Source organism: Coregonus lavaretus, assembly GCF_964263955.1.
Source record: "Coregonus lavaretus genome assembly, chromosome: 3".
NCBI lineage: Eukaryota > Metazoa > Chordata > Actinopteri > Salmoniformes > Salmonidae > Coregonus > Coregonus lavaretus.
This window is the reverse complement of record NC_139990.1, coordinates 65,503,093-65,523,458: the sequence shown is the minus strand read 5'-3', so window position 1 is coordinate 65,523,458 and position 20,366 is coordinate 65,503,093. Positions and strand designations below refer to the sequence as shown.

General features: G+C 41.5%; 1 protein-coding gene across 1 annotated transcript in view; it reads left to right on the top strand.

Annotated features, from left to right (window-relative positions):
* The window catches only part of LOC311116835 (thrombospondin type-1 domain-containing protein 7A-like), a gene marked incomplete at both ends in the record, with an annotated part of 107,647 nt that overhangs the window by 32,422 nt on the left and 54,859 nt on the right, over positions 1 to 20,366 (top strand). The window contains 4 exons of the mRNA XM_084157455.1: positions 944 to 1,775; positions 7,008 to 7,262; positions 8,308 to 8,489; positions 15,565 to 15,633. Of these exons, the coding sequence (XP_084013581.1) occupies positions 944 to 1,775; positions 7,008 to 7,262; positions 8,308 to 8,489; positions 15,565 to 15,633 (1,338 nt within the window). The remainder of the gene's footprint in view (positions 1 to 943; positions 1,776 to 7,007; positions 7,263 to 8,307; positions 8,490 to 15,564; positions 15,634 to 20,366) is intronic.

Genomic DNA, 20,366 nt, shown 5'->3' with positions numbered 1-20,366 from the left:
TTGAATCCAGTTCCTGCCAGCAAGATCAGCAGCTGAGAGAGGAGATGAGTCCACTAATAGGCTGTCATCTGAGGCATTTGCGTCTGATAGTTGCAGGAAATGTTTCAGCCTGTTTCATCCAGACTAGTGTCCTTTGTCCTCCACAGTGGGGCAATCGGTTCATGGGGCAACATGGGTAAACACAAGGCACCCTCACCCGGATACCACTCAGCCTGAGGCCACGCTCTAACACAATCAATTGGCTGTAGATGGAAGGGGTTGGTGTGAGGTGAAGCTGTCCATTAGTCTCCTCTTCTTTCTCGGTTGTTCTGTGCTATCACTAGCCTGTGGATAACAGCGTCAGAGCACAACATGGTCACGGATTAGGTTGAGCTGAATGACACAATGAACAACACTGCTATTAAGCCGCAGCTCTTTTAGTGTGATGAGGTTTGGTGTGGGGCTAAAAGTCAGAGAAAGCTCTCGTGTTACGGCTGCAATGGAGACTTCATTCAGAGTAATAACGTGGAGCTGAAAGGGGAGCTATAGTAGAATAGCTGATGTACTAATCTTTTAGTGCATGAATTGTAAATGTGCTGTATGTCTCTGTCGGCGGGTATGAAGGCGCGGTCGGGGTTCTCTATGACATTATTGGTCTCCATCGATCCATCCACTGCGCCTGCGGATGTGGGTTAATTCTACGTCCTGGTTGATATTTGTATGGTTTGCTTTTTCCAAATGATCCATAAACTACCGCCCCAGAACCCTACCACTGCACCACTAAATTCCCTCACCACCAAGTACATTAATGCAATTTGCTCAAGTAAGCCCTAAAATAATCAATTTGCCATCAATTGATATACTGTATAGTGTACACTATATCCACTTTACCATTTGATGTTAAAATGCCTAATTCTTGCCTATATCAATGTTATTTTAACCCTGTCTGTGTTGTGTTCCCAAGGGCCATGGGGCAGATGTATGGGCAGTGACTGTGGCCCAGGTGGCAGCCAGAGTCGGGCTGTGTGGTGTGCCCACGTGGACGGCTGGACCACCCTCCACACCAACTGTGACCAGTCCCAGCGGCCTTCCAACCAGCAGAACTGCTTCCGTGTGTGTGACTGGCACAAGGACCTTTACGACTGGCAACTGGGTGCCTGGAACCAGTGTGTGTCCGTGTCAGCAAGGACCTTTGGGGGCATGCGGCCATACGTATGCAATGGGGGTGAGGAGGGCATTCAGACTCGGGAGGTGGGCTGCATACTAAAGTCCGACGAGTCTCCCGGAGAGGACACCATCTGTGAGTACTTTGAGCCCAAGCCTCGACTAGAGCAGGCCTGCCTCATCCCCTGCCCTCAGGACTGTGTAGTGTCTGAGTTTACCCCCTGGACGACCTGCTCAAAAACCTGTGGAACCGGTCTAAAGAACCGGGTGCGCAGTGTCCTGGTGCCTCCGCTCTTCGGGGGTTCCGCCTGCCCCAACCTGACCGAGTTCCAGACCTGTAAGCCAGGGCCTTGTAAGGGGCCTGAGGGGGTGTACAGCCTCAGGGTGGGGCCCTGGACGTCCTGTTCTCTCCCCATTTCCCGGCCGGTACGGCAGGCCAAACGTAGGAAGGGTAAAGGGGGGGCCAGGGAGAGGCCTGGGGTCAAAGACCCTGATACTAGGGAGCTGATCCAGAAGAAACGGACCAGGAACCGGCTCAACAGGCAGGAGAGTCCCTTCTGGGACATCCAGGTGGGATACCAGAGTCGCACGGTGTCCTGTGCACACAGGAACGGGAGCACGGTGGGACTCAGGTAAGTGGCTCAGCATCAGTATTTCAGGGGCTGGGGTAATGCTGTTGTCTTAGTTTGTGTCTGTGTGCTGGTTGTCCTTTAAAATTGTACTTTTACTCTAAATGGGCAAACCATTATATTTCATTGGTCATAGGAAACCATGTGTAAGTGTCCTTTCAGAACTGTAATTCTGTGAGTCATCATAGTGAGTTATCTCTTGTCCTTAAATAACACTCAATCTTAAAATAGGCACAAACCTGTCACATATCTAAACAGGCCTTTGTAAGGGGTTGTTTTTATCTTCTTCAGAACTGTAAGCCCAGTATTATGTTGTGATGTGATGTACTGTACTGATGTACAGTGGATGACAGGTAGGGGAATGGTTATTTGTCTCTGCTTTGCTGTCAAAGCAATGGAGCACTCCCACTTTCTGGTGTCTACTTTCAACTCTATATTCACTGGTGCTCATTCCATGTCAGGGATTGAATCGTAGCCAGCACTTTGTAAAGCACTTTGAAAAGTCTTCTGTGATCTTCGACTGTAAAAGAGCAGGATGAGTTGCACAATGCACATCATTGTATTGGTATTGTTACGTGTGAGGAAAGAGAAAAGCATTTCAAATCAAAAAGCTTGATTACTAAGAGTAATTTCAGTTCAACTTTAAAAAAGTACAGTCATTTATTTTTAAATGCTGTTGACCAAATACTTGATGATTCAGGTTCTTCACATACTGTATCTTATATGCGATATATAGTAGACAAGACTGCATGCGTGCCCTTCAAGTAAACTGACATTTCCTTGGGCCCTGTCTTGGCTTGAGGCTGTCCCTAACCCTGTCTTGCCTTGAAGCTCTTTATTTGGCGTTGAATGATGTCTTTGTTTTATGCTGAGTGACAATAACTTCAAATGTCAGCATGGTACCTCTCATCTTAGAATCCATGAGGTCTTTCATCTCTAGCAAGGAGAGCTACAGTCTCCGTTATATAGCCGTTATATAGATTTGATCAATTATGTACTAAATACATTCATTAATGCGCTGTTGGTGCCAACTTCTCAGCAGTGGCTGGGATCAAATATTTCAAAAGAACCGTGAAAATAAATCTCATGCCCTTAGGAGCGTAAATATTAATATTTTATTTGTTTATTTCTGGTTCTGAAATATTCATAATTGTTTTTGCCACTTCAGAAAAGTGGAACAAACTTCCCAGCAAACCAAAATAGTTTCTGTGAAAGTTCCCAGAACATTCGTTAGGTTGCGGCAATGTTCTCATAACGCAAAAACTGTCCAGTTGCGATGATGATTATACAATGTTTGTATAAAACATTTGCCTGATGTTGCAAGAACGTTCCCAGAACGTTGCTCTCATATTTTATTGTGTTATTACATTACCTGGAAACCTAATGAGAACATTTGGGGGAATGTTCTGTGGTGGTTGTTACAGATGTTGTGCACAATATCTTAGTGAATGTTAAGAGAACATTCCAAGGATATTTCATTTAAAACATTTTCAAAAATATATATATTATTTGTATGTTTTTGGGACGTTATCACCCTAATGTTAGATAAAACCCTAACTAGAACTTAATGAGAATATTCGCTAATGTTCTGAAAATGTTCCCGGTTTGCTGGGTTCTCTCTGAACAGATAACCCAGTGAATCTAGGCAGTCGTCTTCCGATCATCTTGTTTGATCATCATCTGTGATCATTGGGCCACAGCTTTCTCTTGACTCATTAGACTTTGCTATAGCCTGGTTGTAGAATAGTGTCTGGCTTTACATGTAATCATATGAAATCAGCATGCATGTGTAGGCTATTTACTGTAGGTTCCAGCTTGCATGGTGGCCTCTGAGGTTTCCATTTACCACCAGAAGCACTTCTAGAAAGTATCACTTTATATCTTTTAGTTCAAATTTGAGTGTCCCAAATGGCACCATGCTTATGTTTCTCTTCACTGGCCTCATTGGCCTTACAACCATTCCACTCTGTTTTCTAAACTGTGTTTTCATCAAGGCTAAAAAAGATTGTTAAAAGATTTCTCACAGGGTTTCACATTCCCTGACCCACATAGCACAGCCTGTTTTGTAGGCTTCAATTGTACAACATGTTTCTTAGCCAAAGTCTCGTGTAATGAGCATGTTTGTGTTCAATGTGGATATTCTTCAAAAAACAAACTCTGTTTTGTGGAATTTCTTGTTGTTTGTTGTATAACCTTTAGTGGTTTTAAAATGAGAGTTTGAGTGTTTTTGAAATGTTATTACTCTCTTATTTCAAATGAAATTGTTTGTCTGTCACTATTCTGTCTGACGGAGATACAAAAATAATGACTACTTTCAAGACTTCAAAACCCCCACAACAATGCAGAATATAATAAAAAGTCGACACAACAAAAACATCAAATACTGAAAGGGATCGAGTTGCTTTAAGCTTTAAGGCTTTTTAAGCATGTGTGAAGTTTCATCTGAGTCAGGAAGCGAACCATTATCCTCACTGTGTCACAAAACCTTTGTTTTAATTCCTGAATGTTTTTCACTGAGAATTAACTCTACCAGCGTGCCTTGTTGGCAGCACAACTAATCTCGTTGTGACGTCACACCTGCAGGCCCACCACATCAAAGAATTCAAAGGTATCTTGATCTGTGGAGACAGAGGGGTTAAAAACACAACTCAGACTCTTTTTCAAGTGTTTTCAAACCAGTTTCACTCATTTCTAGCAGAAGTGTGAGAAGCTAGAGGTGAAGTGTGGCATTGGCGTCGTCTAAATGAGAGGTTTCTAAATGAAGCAGAGCTGTAATTAGCAGTAAAAGCTCGTCAGCTGCAACGCCTCAGGGGAAAGGCGATGCACACTGCAGAGCAAGGAACAGAACATGGTCTGCTTTAATTCCTAATCATTTGAAGGAGCTTAAAGAGGCAGCGTTTATTCATTAGCTCTAATTGCAAGTTGAATGATTAACAGAGTGATTGCTTTTGGTGATTGATCAGTTGTTGTTACCACTCTGATGCTTTTGAGGCACAACCCTTCAGAATGTATGTAGGTATGAACCTAGTATAAGTAACGAACCAGCAATCAAATTCACTACCTAAATGTGGGGGCTGTTGTACAAAACACCTTTACAACTTTTTTTCTGCATGTTTATTAAGGTGTGGTGACTCTGAATGATGGGTTGAGGACTAGGGTTCAATGCCAGTCAGTTCCCTAAGGATTCTTGAATAGAGCTTATTACAACATGCTTAGTATAATGTAAATGCTACTATAATACAAGTATTAGTTCAATATAGTACATGATAGTATTAGTATAATGTATTTACAGTGCATTCGAAAAGTATTCAGACTTTTTCCACATTTTGTAACGTTACAGCCTTATTCTAAAATGGATTCAATAGTTTTTTCCCCTCATCAATCTATACACAATACACCATTATGACAAAGCAAAAACTGCTTTTTAGAAATTGCTAATTTATTTAAAAAATACACATATCAAAAAACTAAATATCACATTTACATAAGTATTCAGACCCTTTACTCAGTACTTTGTTGAAACACCTTTGGCAGCGATTACAGCCTCTAGTCTTCTTGGGTATGATGCTACAAGCTTGGCACACCTGTATTTCGGGAGTTTCTCCCATTCTTCTCTGCAGATCCTCCCAAGCTCTGTCAGGTTGGATGGGGAGCGTTGCTGCACAGCTATTTTCAGGTCTCTCCAGAGATGTTCTATCGGGTTCAAGTCCAGGCTCTGGCTGGGCCACTCAAGGACATTCAGAGACTTGTCCCGAAGCCACTCCTGTGTTGTCTTGGCTGTATGCTTAGGGTCGTTGTCCTGTTGAAAGGTGAACCTTCGCCCTAGTCTGAGGTCCTGAGCGCTCTGGAGCAGGTTTTCATCAATGATCTCTCTGTACTTTGCTCCGTTCATCTTTCCCTCGATCCTGACTAGTCTCCCAGTCCCTGCCACTGAAAAACATCCCCACAGCATGATTCTGCCACCACCATGCTTCACCGTAGGGATGGTGCCAGGTTTCCTCCAGACGAGACGCTTGGCATTCAGGCCAAAGAGTTCCATCTTGGTTTCATCAGACCAGAGAATCTTGTTTCTCATGGTCTGAGAGACTTTAGGTGCCTTTTGGCAATCTCCAAGCGGGCTGTCATGTGTCTTTTACTGAGGAGTGGCTTCCGTCTGGCCACTCTACCATAAAGGCCTGATTGGTGGAGTGTTGCAGAGATGGTTGTCGTTCTGGAAGGTTCTCCCATCTCCAAAGAGGAAGTTTGGCGCTCTGTCAGAGTGACCACTGAGTTCTTGGTCACCTCCCTGACCAAGGCCCTTCTTCCCCAATTGCTCAGTTTGACCTTGCAGCCAGTTCTAGGAAGAGTCTTGGTGGTTCCAAACTTCTTCCATTTATTGATGGAGACCACTGTGTTCGTTGGGACCTTTAATGCTGCAGAAATTTTTTGGTACCCTTCCCCAGATCTGTGCCTCGACACACTCCTGTCTCGGAGCTCTAAGGACAATTCCTTCGACCTCATTGCTTGGTTTTTGATCTGACATGCACTGTCAACTGTGGGACCTTATATAGACAGATGTGGGCCTTTCCAAATCATGTCCAATCAATAGAATTTATCACAGGTGGACTCCGATCAAGTTGTAGAAACATCTCAAGGATGATCAATAGAAACAGGATGCACCTGAGCTCAATTTTGAGTCTCATAGCGAAGGGTCTGAATACTTATGTAAATAAGTTATTTCTGTTTTAAATGTTTTATACATTTGCAAAAATATCTAAAAACCTGTTTTTGCTTTGTCATTATGGGGTATTGTGTGTAGAATGCTGAGGATTTTATTTTATTTGATCCATTTTAGAAAAAGGCTGTAACGTAACAAAATGTGGAAAAAGTCAAGGGGTACTGTACGTCCAGCTCATTGATGAATGACCCCTGGCTTCCCATTGTCTTCCGACAGGTGGTGGTGTCAATCCTACACAATGCTCTATCTGACGTAAGACAATGTGTGCTTCCTTGATGAATGATACACTGCAATAGACAGGACGAAACCCAACATTCCACAAATTCTACCTCAAAATGTACCTCGACTGACTTTGAAACCCACTGACCACTAATGCTTTGGTCTAGAACCACCAGCACACACAGGGCTCCCTCAGGACCAGCTTTCACATCCACTGTCTCAAATTGCAGGCAGACTGCAGACAGATCTCAGATTACTGACCTTGCCACTTCTGCTCTCGCCTCTCCTCTGTCTTCCAGTCGGTGTCTGCCCAGGGACCTCCCTCTGACGGTCCAGTCCTGCGTCCTCGCTAAGGACTGTGAGCTGAGCGAGTGGGCAGACTGGGGACCCTGCTCCAAGGCCTGTGTAGACCCAGACCCTGAGTCCCCCCGGGGCCAACGCTCCAGGACCAGACGCTTGCTCCAGTTCTCCGTGGGGGAGGGGGAGGACTGCCCGCCGCTGGAGGAGACGGAGCCATGTGACCCCCAGTGGGATGGAGTACCGCCCTGTGCCACGTGAGTGTCACTTAGTGTCATGAGGATGTATGGCTGTATGTGTGGAAGTTATAGTTTTACACTAAATATATGGTGAGAAAGATACTGAACAATCATGGGAGGCCTAGAGCTTGAAAGTGGGTTAAATCAATGTTGTATTAGTGGAATTTAAAATGACGTAATGTTGTGTCCAAATGCAATGTATTACACAGAAGATACTACTGTACATAGTTCAGGAACCTGATAGCCCTCCAGGAAATGTTCAACCAATTGGAACCACTTAGTGCACTAACATCCCAAAGTCTACTGGATTGTCACTGACAGAGGTAATACATTCCTCCTGTTGATTTCCCATTAGCTACTTCACCTAGCTAATTTGCTCTCCTGGGTGGCCCGTAGGAGTTTGTTTGTGTGGGCCTGTGTGTGTGGTGGAGGAGAGCGCATATGGAGAAAGATTGGTGCAAGTGTTTGAGCTTTTGACAGACACAGACTCCTGTCAAGTGGAGTTTATGACAATATTTGTCTCTCCTGTAACCTGCCACGCACACACACACACACACACACACACACACACACACACACACACACACACACACACACACACACACACACACACACACAGAGATTGTCCTTATTGACATCATATCCTGTCTTTACACAACCATTCCCATAACACTTGAGCTTTCCTTTTTTCAGATTCTGTGAAATACTTCAAAACCACATCATCTATAAAACTTTCAGCCGTGACATATCCTTTGAAAATGGATTATTTGTAGAACTAAAATGTACCTTTTCATTTTACTCATGTGTTACAAAGATTGGAAGCAATTAGCCAAACAGCTGATAGCTATTGAAGTTGTAATGGAACGATAAGGATGAGTGTAATTCAAGTTTGGCAGCTGCAGCCTCAGATGCAGGTAGAACAGATCAACACACAAGTCACAAATGTGTTTTTATAGCACAGACATGTCAGGGATTTGATTAGCTAAAGAAACCTCTGTCAGATTATAAATGTGTTTTGACAGGATAACACCCACACACCCATCTCTGTCTGTCACTGTCACAGTTACACATGGAGGACTACAGAGTGGAGCGACTGTAGAGTGGACTCGTTGCTAAGCCAACAGGACCGTCGGCGTAGCAACCAGACCGGCCTGTGTGGTGGAGGGCTCCAGAATCGAGAGGTGTACTGTGTCCAGGCCAACGCCGAACTGCTGACCTACCTCAACAACCTCAAAGACAAAGATGGTAATGAGGCTTTTCTATATATAACACTTTTCTATAACAAAGTCTTTCCTATATATACGGGACAAATCAAAATGTACTGGGGGGGAGGGGCTGGTCCAACTCAAGGTGTCATAAAAACAAAAAATTCCCAACGTAAAATATATTTTCACATGACCCTCACCTTGTGCATTAAAATAAATGGAACACCCTCCCCCCTCATAGAATTAACTCAAAATAATGTTATGACCACAAATAACAATAACTTTAGCGACCCTGTATTTATAAACGTGTATATCGACTTCAGCATACTTTTGTTTCACAGTCGATGGGCCAGGTTGGGGGTTCACCGACCATCCCAGACGAGTTCACTCTCCCTGCCTGTTTCATTAACACTACAATCAGAACCGGCTGCAGACAATGATCAGCTAGGGGGAAATCAGATTTTCAACATTTTGATGCCATATTTATAATTATATAAAATATTGTATATGCAACGAGTTTTCCACCAACAGCTTTCTGTGCCAATGAACCACACAACCAATAAACAAAGCATACCAACATTGTGCACTTCGATATCATGGTTTGTGTTTTCAACACCACAATAAATAGACTATGTCAATCCCGACAAACAGAAAATGCATCCCTCCCTACCGTGTAGGCTTACCCAGTATCAAAGGCTTGGCTTGACAATCTCTGAATGTCATAAAACTTTTTGGTGTTTTGTAATAGATGTCTCTTTCCATTCATCAATTGGCCGCTGCACAGTTTGGATTGATTGATTGATTTTATTTGTCAGTAAAAAAAAATACATACATTACCAGTCAAAAGTTTGGACACACCTACTCATTCAAGTTTTTTTCTTTATTTGTACTATTTTCTACATTGTAGAATAATTGTGAAGACATCAAAACTATGAAATAACACATATGGAATCATGTAGTAACCAAAAAAGTGTTTAAAAAAATCAAAATATATTTTCTATTTGAGATATATTCTTCAAATAGCCACCCTTTGCCTTGATGACAGCTTTGCACACTCTTGGCATTCTCTCAACTAGCTTCACCTGGAATGCTTTTCCAACAGTCTTGAAGGAGTTCCCACATATGCTGAGCACTTGTTGGCTGCTTTTCCTTCACTCTGCCGTCCGACTCATCCCAAACCATCTCAATTAGGTTGAGGTCGGGGGATTGTGGAGGCCAGGTCATCTGATGCAGCACTCCATCACTCTTCTTCTTGGTAAAATAGCCCTTACACAGCCTGGAGGTCTGTTGAAAAACAAATGAAAGTCCCACTAAGCCCAAACCAGATGGGATGGCATATCAATGCAGAATGCTGTGGTAGCCATGCTGGTTAAGTGTGCCTTAAATTCTAAATAAATCATAGACAGTGTCACCAGCAAAGCACCCCCACACCATAACACCTCCTCCACCATGCTTTACGGTGGGAACTACACATGCGGAGATCATCCGTTCACCCACACCGGGTCTCACAAAGACACGGCGGTTGGAACCAAAAATCTCAAATTTGGACTCCAGACCAAAGGACACATTTCCACCGATCTAATGTCCATTGCTCGTGTTTCTTGGCCCAAGCAGGTCTCTTCTTCTTATGGGAGTCCTTTAGTAGTGGTTTCTTTGCAGCAATTCGACCATGAAGGCCTGATTCACACAGTCCCTTCTGAACAGTTGATGTTGAGATGTGTCTGTGACTTGAACTCTATGAAGCATTTATCTGGGCTGCAATTTCTGAGGCTGGTAACTCTAATGAACTTATCCTCTGCAGCAGAGGTAACTCTGGGTCTTCCATTCCTGTGGCGGGCCTCATGAGAGCCAGTTTCATCATAGCGCTTGATGGTTTTTGTGACTGCACTTGAAGAAACTTTCAAAGTTCTTTAAATGTTCCGGATTGATTGACCTTCATGTCTCAAAGTAATGATGAACTGTCGTTTCTCTTTGCTTATTTGAGCTGTTCTTGAGCTGCCATAATTTGGACTTGGTCTTTTACCAAATAGGGCTATCTTATGTAACCCCCCCTACCTTGTCACAACACAACTGATTGGCTCAAATGCATTAAGAAGGAAATAAATTCCACAAATTAACTTTTAAGAAGGCACACCTGTTAATTGAAATGCATTCCAGGTGACTACCTCATGAAGCTGGTTGAGAGAATGCCAAGAGTGTGCAAAGCTGTCATCAAGGCAAAGGGTGGCTATTTGAAGAATCTCAAATATAAAATATATTTTGATTTGTTTAACACTTTTTCTGTTACTACATGATTCCGTATGTGTTATTTCATAGTTTTGATGTCTTCACTATTATTCTACAATGTAAAAAATTGTAAAAATATAGAAAAACCCTTGAATGACTAGGTGTGTCCAAACTTCTGACTGGTAGTGTATATACACAAAGATTTCCATTCTGGTCCCTATTTTTACATAAATTCATATACAATTACATAGATACAGACACATTACAGAGATAGAGATGAAAAAAAGCTCAACCTCCAGATGAGTATGAGGGGGGAGTTTAAGTACAATTCTTACAAGCTTGTTTGGCTGGTAGCATATTCTTTAGATGTTTTGGGCTGCTGGTGAACCATGATGTGCAGGCTTAATGAAAGTGACACGCGACTAGCGCACTAGCTAAGTTTCCATCTAATTGGCGACAGATTTTCATGACAATATTCTAAAATCTTAATAAAAACAATATGCCATTTCAGCGTTTCCTTTAGGAAAATATGGCGCCAGACAACATGACATGGAAGATTTTAATTTACCGGACATTTGAGAAATTTACCGGACATCCATATGCATTCAGATCCGACCAGGAGCAGGCAGCGCCATCAGTAAACGAGGGATATTGGCCAAATGAGCCACATTTACGTGTCCTTAAAAACAGCCTATAACAAATTACTAAAACACTTTTCCTTGTGTTTCAATATGTAGCATATGCAAAACTTGATAGACTATTTTTTTATTGGCTTTTAGAGCATTGCATGAATAGGCTTATAGGCTTAGGTGTCCACTGTATGATTTTAACATTTTAATAAATATATATAGCCTATATAAAGGAAGAGAAGCTTAGGCCTAACCCCAGAGAGATAGCGAGAGATCGAGATATGCCGGTGGCATGCTACAACACCGACATGCATTTCTTTATGTCAGATGGCTACTACATCTGCTATACAGATATAGACGTACAGAAGGAGGCTAATTCATACATTTTCAGAATATTTTGTATAAAGATAAGCATTATATTGTTAGATTATAGGAGTAACTCTGGTAGGCCTGAAACAGTCTTCCTCACCTCAAGTTCAACTGTCAGAGTCAGTTGGAGTGATGGGGCGCATTGCCTTCATATCATAGGCCTGCAGTAGAACTTCACAAACGTTTCTACATTTTATTAGGGTAATATCAAAAGTAAGTCAAGCCGTTGTTAATAGGGAAAATATGATCAGAAGAGCAAATGTAAATCAGGGAAAAATGTGCTACCCTCCCTGTGCCCAATATAAAGACTCACAACCCTCCCCAAAGCAAAAAACAAGTTTGACAATTCTCCCCTATTTTGGACCACCTGACCCCAAAGTGAATTTAGATCTGTCCCTAACACTTTCTTATAACAAAGTCTTTCCTATGTAAAACTGTCTCAATACCAAAAAACAAATACATATCTGATTGTGGTATGTTCATAAAATAATCAACATAAAAATAAATGTAGTCCCAAGTCTGATATTGTTGCATGTCTCAAGTCTGTAAAGGTTGTACGAAACAGTCCCAAATCTTTCACAACAACAAAGACAAAATTGTTACATGTTGGCACACCAAACTATTTCAGCATCAGAGACATGTCATCCTGTTTGTTGTCTTGTGTCTAACAAATTCAGTAACACACATTGTCATGTACAGTATTCACAGTTCCAGACCTTGTGTCCATTCCCACATTTCCTAACAACAGCAGTATCTGAATAACACCATTTATATCACGTTTTGTGCTATACAAATATCGTTATAGTGCATTACAGAATTACTGTAGCCATTAAATAATTACCATAACACCTCTTGAACACTGCATACTGCAGCGAGAGTCAACAAGGGAAGCGGAGCTCCTTTCATAACCTGCTTTGTGCATCATCAACTCTCCTGGTGTGACTCTTAAGCCTTAGAAAAGTGAGAACACTCCGGCTTTCACACTCAGACCTGTCAAGCCCAGTTGAAGTCAATGCTGCACTGGTAGTTATATTAGCAAGGATTCTAAGACTAAGCACCACCAGTGGAGATGGTGTGAGAAAAACAAAAAGCATTTCCATTACGCAGGAAGCACAATTAGCTATTATATCAGGAGATGTTCCTGTCGTTGGAACGGTAATTGTTGGTGGAGTGATAATTGTATTCTGACAATATTTTTAGTGCACAGGAGAAAGTGCTAACTTGAGCTTAAAGGGGGCAATCTGCAGTTCAAACAACAACAAAGTGTACACCCCGCCACTGATTTGGTAAACAGCTGAGGGATGGGGCTGGAGAAATGTAACCACTTTCAAATTCATAGACAGAGCTATCGATGCAAGGACTACCATAGCTTTAGTTTCAACCATGTTTTGAGGCTATACAGTGTTTGTTTACAATTACGGCGTCTACACACATTGGAGTAAAACAAGTTTATATTTTGGGTTCTGATGGGATTAAACAGTTGAACTAAGCTCATGAGTACTTTATAAGTTATATTATTTATTTGGATCAATGTGTATATATAATTAATTTAAACGTTTTAAAAAACTATGTAGCATTCGCTGATTGCCCCTTTAAGTATGATTAAGATAGATTTATCTCTCCTGTTGTGACCGATGCACCACAGATCACAAACACACACACAAACTCGGTGTGTCATATCATGCACAGTACACACAGCAGTGACATCTACAGTGCCCAATATTTTGTTGGGTTACAAAGTGGGATTAAAATGGATTTAATTGTCATTTTTTGTCAGCTATCCCCACAAAATACTCTAATGTCAAAGTGTAAGAAAAATTATATATATTTTTTAAATGTAATGGAAAATAAAGCTCTAATATGTCTTGATTAGATAAGTATTCAACCCCCTGAGTCAATACATGGTAGAATCACCTTTGGCAGCGATTACAGCTGTGAGTCTTTCTGAGTAAGTAGCTAAGAGCTTTGCACACCCAGATTATACAATTATTAGAGCTCTGTCAAGTTGATTGTTCATCATTGCTATACAGCCATTTTTAAGTGTTGCCATAGATTTTCAAGCCAATTTAAGTCAAAACTGTAACTAGGCCACTCAGGAACATTCAATGTTGTCTTGGTAAGCAACTCCAGTGTATATTTGGCCTTGTGTTTAAGGTAATTGCCTGTGCTTAACTGCTGATAGGTGACTTTGTCTCCCAGTGTCTGATGGAAAGCGGACTGAACAAAGGATTTTGCCTGTGCTTAGCTTACATTTACATTTACATTTACGTAATTTAGCAGACGCTCTTATCCAGAGCGACTTAGCTCTATTCCGTTTTCTTTTTATCCCAACAAAACTCCCTAGTCTTTGCCAATGCCAAGCATGCCCATTACATGATGCAGCCACCACCATGTTTGAAAATATGAAGAGTGGTACTCAGTGATGAGTTTTGTTGGATTTGCCCCAAACATAACGCTTTGTATTCAGGACAAAAAGTTATTACTTTAGTGCCTTATTGCAAACAGGATGCAGGTTTTGGAATATTTTTATTCTGTACAGGCTTCCTTCTTTTCACTCTGTCATTTATGTTAGTATTGTGGAGTAACTACAATGTTATTGATTCATCCTCAGTTATCTCCTATCACAGCCATTCAACTCTTTAACTGTTTTAAAATCACCATTGGCCTCATGGTGAAATCCCTAAGCGGTTTCCTTCCTCGCCGGCAACTGAGTTAGGAAGGGTGCCTGCATCTTTTTAGTGACTGGGTGTATTAATACATCATCCAAAGTGTAATTAATAACTGCTCCATGCTCAAAGGGATATTCAATGTCTACTTTTTTTTACCCATCTACCAATAGGTGCCCTTCTTTGCGAACCATTGGAAAACCTCCCTGGTCTTTGTGGTTGAATCTGTGCTTGAAATTCACTGCTCGACTGAGGGACCTTACAGATACTTGTATGTGTGGGGTACAGAGATGAAATAGTCATTCAAAAATCATGCTAAGCACTATTATCGCAGTCCATGCAACTTTTTATGTGACTTGTTAATCAAACTTTTACTCCTGAACTTATTTAGGCTTGCCATAAACAAAAGGGTTGGATACTTATTGCCTCAAGACATTTCAGCTTTTCATTTTTAATTAATATACTAACATTTCTAAAAACATAATTCTACTTTGACATTATGGGGTATTGTGTGCCACAAAATCTCAATTTAATCTATTTTAAATTCAGGCTTTCACGCAACAAAATTAGTGTGCAGTTAAAGATTGACTGACATTAAAGGACAATGTACTAATGATTTTGTTGAAATGTATGTGTATGTTTGTGTTCCCACGTGTTTCTGTGTGTGTGTGCATGCATTGTGAGTGTGCATGTGCATGCGTTCCCATGTGTGTCTGTCTGAGTGTGTGTGAGTGCGTGTGTGTGGGAGTTAGACGGGAGAGTGTTCTTATCTTCCTGGCGCAGGATTCCTCTTACCCAATCAGGGGGTAATCTCCCCGGCTGCCATATAGATAGAGGCAGACACAGGCAGACAGTGGCTCAGTGAAGTCTGCAGCAACCACCACTGCATGCGTAAACTAAATCACCACGCTCTTAGAAGAACACATCCTTAAGCACAGGTCTAGGATCATCTTACCCTCCCCAAATCCAAACCTTAACCATTCAAGAGGGGAAAATGCAAAACTGACTGTTGATCAGTTTCTAGGGTAACTAGAATCTACATTTTTAAAGACTGACAAGTGTTTCCCTGTAGCGCTTCCCATTCTTATTTTTTCTACAAGCCTCAGTCTCATATTGGAAAACCGCTAGACTCCTGTAATAGTGCTTAACATATGCCTCAACTTCCAAAACCCTCTCCCTTTCCAGTGACTGTGTTGCTAATAGTTGTATCTCCCTGTGCCTGCAGAGGGTCAGACCCCAAACCAGCAGAAGCCTAGTGTACCCCCTCTTCTATCCATCAGCTTTGAAATTACAGGTAGGTGCTTTAGACCAACCCAAACCTCCTCCTCTCTCTGCCTTGTAGACCACATTCTTCTCCTCCTTGCTGCTTCCCTCTTCTACTTGTATGTACTGTATGCATGTATCTATGTTTTGATGGATGATACTATGACGGTGTTTTGATAGGTTGGCCTCTCTGCAGATTTTGCGTCTCAAGTGCTGTAGTTTTCTGAAACACCAACATGTGTTTTCAACTAAGTTCGAGCATAAACGGTTTCAAGAAGTGGTATGGAAAAGGGACAACAAAGTATTTGCCTGGCACGTCAGGACAATTTTATAAACTTTTGTGGGAATGGTGAAATAACTCAGTGTTGTTTTTCCAAATGGAATATGCAAAGCATCTGTGAGATGTTTTTCCCCGTTTTGCTACTCTGGCACACAATAAGCGACACTCACATTAGTTGCACTAGGGACATTTGCCATTGTAGTTTCAATACAATGCAGGAAATACAAGCACATTGTATAAGTTGTGTAATGAAGATGCTGGGTTTTTCTTAATCACAAACACCAGTACTCTGTTGGTCAACAATTTATATTAAGAATGGATTGATGTACTTCGATTGAAGTCTGTTCTGCACACTAATAATACAAGGATTATCTGGCTTACCAAATGCAGTATTTGACTCTCAAAAATATTTGTAAGGGAATAATTCCTTTTGCATATCAATTTCAAAGCTGTGCTTGCTTTTCGCTGTATATTCGGTATAATTATATTTCAGCTTTCTTGACTTGATAAGACTTGAAGCTCTGAATATATTGTTGGCTGTCGGAGTTAGGGAAAGAGATGTGCAAGGACATCTTGATCTTCACAACCTGCTTAGTGAGAAAGTGTGTTTGTGTACAAGTGTAATTGATTGAAAGTGTTGCAACCGTTGATGCAATGTTTGGATCATAGATTGAGTGTGTGTACGTGTATGTGCATATTTACAGGTGTATGTGTCTACGTGTGTGTACGTGCATTTGTGCATGTGCGTGTGTGTGTACGTCTGTTTTTGTCCACAAAGCTGATGGATAGAAGAGGGGGAACACTAGGCAGTATACTGGCGCCGACGAGGATGGCGGCCTCGCGACTAGCTCTTAGGAAACTTTGCAGCATTTTGTTTTTTTATGTATTATTTTGTACATTATTAGCTCAGAAAGTGTTTTGTATCATTACATACAGCCGGGAAAAACTATTGGATGTCAGAGCAGCAGTAACTCAAAAGCATTACGACCAGGAATACGACTTTCCCGAAGCAGATCCTTTGTTAGCTTTCAGCGGCTGACCCAAAACATCGCCGGCGGAGGAGAGGCACTCGGAGCGGCCTGCTGGTTCGACTTAGGAGGCGCGCACACCACCCAACATTTCCAAGTATACTACTCGCTAATATTCAGTCTCTGGTTAACAAGCTCGACGAGCTCCGGGCAAGGATTTCTTTCCAGAGAGACATCAAGGCCTGTAACATACTTTGTTTCACGGAAACATGGCTCTCTGGGGATATTCTGTCAAAATCGGTCCAGCCAGATGGGTTCTCAGTTCATCGCGCAGACAGGAATAAACATCTCTCCGGGAAGCAGAAGGGCGGAAGTGTGTGTTTCATGATTAATGACTCATGGTGTAATTGTAGTAACATACAGGAACTCAAGTCCTTCTGTTCACCCGACCTAGAATACCTCACAATCAAATGCAGATAATTTTCTTGGGTTATAGTCACGGCTGTGTATATCCCCCTTCAAGCCGATACCACGACGGCCCTCAAAGAACTTCACTGGAATTTATGCAAACTGGAAACCACATATCCTGAGGCTGCATTTATTGTAGCCGGGGATTTTAACAAAGCAAATTTGAGGACTAGGCTGCCGAAGTTCTATCAACATATCGACTGTTGTACTCGCGCTGCTAAAATCCTCGACCATTGCTATTCGAAATTCCGATATGGTTATAAGGCCCTCCCCCGCCCCCCTTTTCGGCAAATCTGACCACGACTCCATTTTGCTCCTCCCTTCCTATAGGCAGAAACTCAAACAGGAAGTACCCGTGCTAAGGACTATTCAACGCTGGTCTGACCAATCGGAATCCACACTTCAAGATTGTTTTGATCACGCGGACTGGGATATGTTCTGGGTAGCTCGCGAAAATAATTTTGACGAATACACTGATACGGTGACTGAGTTTATCAGGAAGTGTATAGAAGATGTTGTGCCCACTGTGACTATTAAAACCTACCCTAACCAAAACCGTGGATAGATGGCAGCATTCGCACAAAACTGAAAGCGCGAACTACCGCATTTAACCATGGCAAGGTGACTCGGAATATGGCAGAATACAAACAGTGTAGCTACTGACTCCGCAAGGCAATTAAACTGGCAAAACATCAGTATAGAGACAAAGTGGAGTCGCAATTCAACGGCTCAGACACAAGACGTATGTGGCAGACAATCACGGACTACAAAAGGAAAACCAGCCACATTACCCACACTGACGTCTCACTTCCAGACAAGCTAAACACCTTCTTCGCCTGCTTTGAGGATAACATTGACGGGACCGCAGTGGAGAAGGTGGAAAGCTTCAAGTTCCTTGGCGTACACATCACTGACAAACTGAAATGGTCCACCCACGCAGACAGTGTGGTGAAGAAGGCGCAACAGAGCCTCTTCAACCTCAGGAGGCTGAAGAAATTTGGCTTGGCACCTAAAACCCTCACAAACTTTTACAGATGCACAATTGAAAGCATCCTGTCGGGCTGTATCACCGCCTGGTACGGCAACTGCACCGCCCGCAACCGCAGGGCTCTCCAGAGGGTGGTGCGGTCTGGCAAACACATTACAGGGGGCAAACTACCCGCCCTCCAGGACACCTACAGCACCCGATGTCACAGGAAGGCCAAAAAGATCATCAAGGACATCAACCACCCGAGCCATTGCCTGTTCACCCCGCTATCATCCAGAAGGCGAGGTCAGTACAGGTGCATCAAAGCTGAAACTACTCATCTCATATGTATATACTGTATTCTATTCTATAATATTCTACTGTATCTTAGTCTGCTCTGTCATTGCTTGTCCATATACAGTGGGGAGAACAAGTATTTGATACACTGCCGATTTAGCAGGTGTTCCTACTTTTTTTATATATATATTTTTTTTAATAGTTTTTATTTATTTATTTTTTATTAATTTTTTTTTTCGGGGGAATGGATCAGCTTAATATTGCAGATAGATTGTATCTTCTATCAATGTTATTGTCTGCATCACTTCCAATCCCCCATGTTTTTTTATTTTTTTATTTTTTTATATATATACTCCCCTTTTATTACTTTTCAACCCCACCATCCTTTCCCTACTTGGAGTAAATTAGTGAACAACAATGCCCAGGCCTCTACTTCCGGTCTATACTTACTATCTACACCTTATGGACAGAGTTAATTTTACAATAATTCTATTATATATATATACTGTATATATATATTTATTTAAAAAAAAAATTTGCTCCTGAACTTCTTCTACTCTCAACCTCTCCGATCATTTTCATGATGTCCATCCGGTTTGCTTCTATATGCCATATCTTTCTAACTGTGCTCTTTCCCAAAAGCTCCCAACATACAACCTATATACTTATTATGAACACAGTATGCTTACATTATTAGCTATCTTTGTTATTATTTGTTGTTATTTGTTATTAGTCCCATCCTTCAACTCTATTCAATACCTCCCATCTATCTCTTAACACCATCCATATAGGATTTCTATTTGCCATATATATTTCGACCGTACTGTGATGTTTTACAAAAGTTCTGACCCTTTCTATTCTCATTGCTTCTACAGATTGTGAATTAAAAATAAACATTTTTGCTAAAAGTATTATTATATTATTGATTGATTGACTATGACTTTTCAGATCACCCAGTAATGCTATCTGCAAGGTTAGTTCCAGGTAAATATTGCAATCCTTTAGCCATTCCTGGACCTGTGTCCAAAAATAAGCTACAAATGGACAGAACCAAAACAAATGATCTAATGATTCTGTCTCTTCACAGCAAAATATGCAGTGCTGGGAAGATTGTATCCCCCATATAAATAACATTCTATTGGTAGCAAGAATTTTCCCGTGTCGTTTTGCGTGTCAGTTCATAAACACTATGCCATGGGATCGGTACGTCAAAGATCTCTTCCCAACTATTTTGCAATCTATATGGGACGGCTGTCAATCCTTTGGTCCTTAAGTGAAACTGATATACTTTTTTATTTATCACAGTTTTCCTTAACCAATTATGTTCTTTATTGCAAGGCCGACAGACAAGTTCCTTACTTTCTCCCCCTTCCACTTTCCTCTTCCACTTTTGCGGTAAGGCTGCAAATATTTGGTTGTAATTTTGGGTAGAGCAGACATTTCCATATGTTTTTGTTAGCTGCATGTGCGACATAACTCCACCAGTCCTACCGATGATATCATTTACGAAGATTTTCCTACTTACAAAGCATGTAGAGGTCTGTAATTTTTATCATAGGTACACTTCAACCGTGAGAGACGGAATCTAAAACAAAAATCCAGAAAATCACATTGTATGATTTTTAAGTAATTAATTTGCATTTTATTGCATGACATAAGTATTTGATACATCAGAAAAGCAGAACTTTTAATATTTGGTACAGAAACCTTTGTTTGCAATTACAGAGATCATACGTTTCCAGTAGGTCTTGACCAGGTTTGCACACACTGCAGCAGGGATTTTG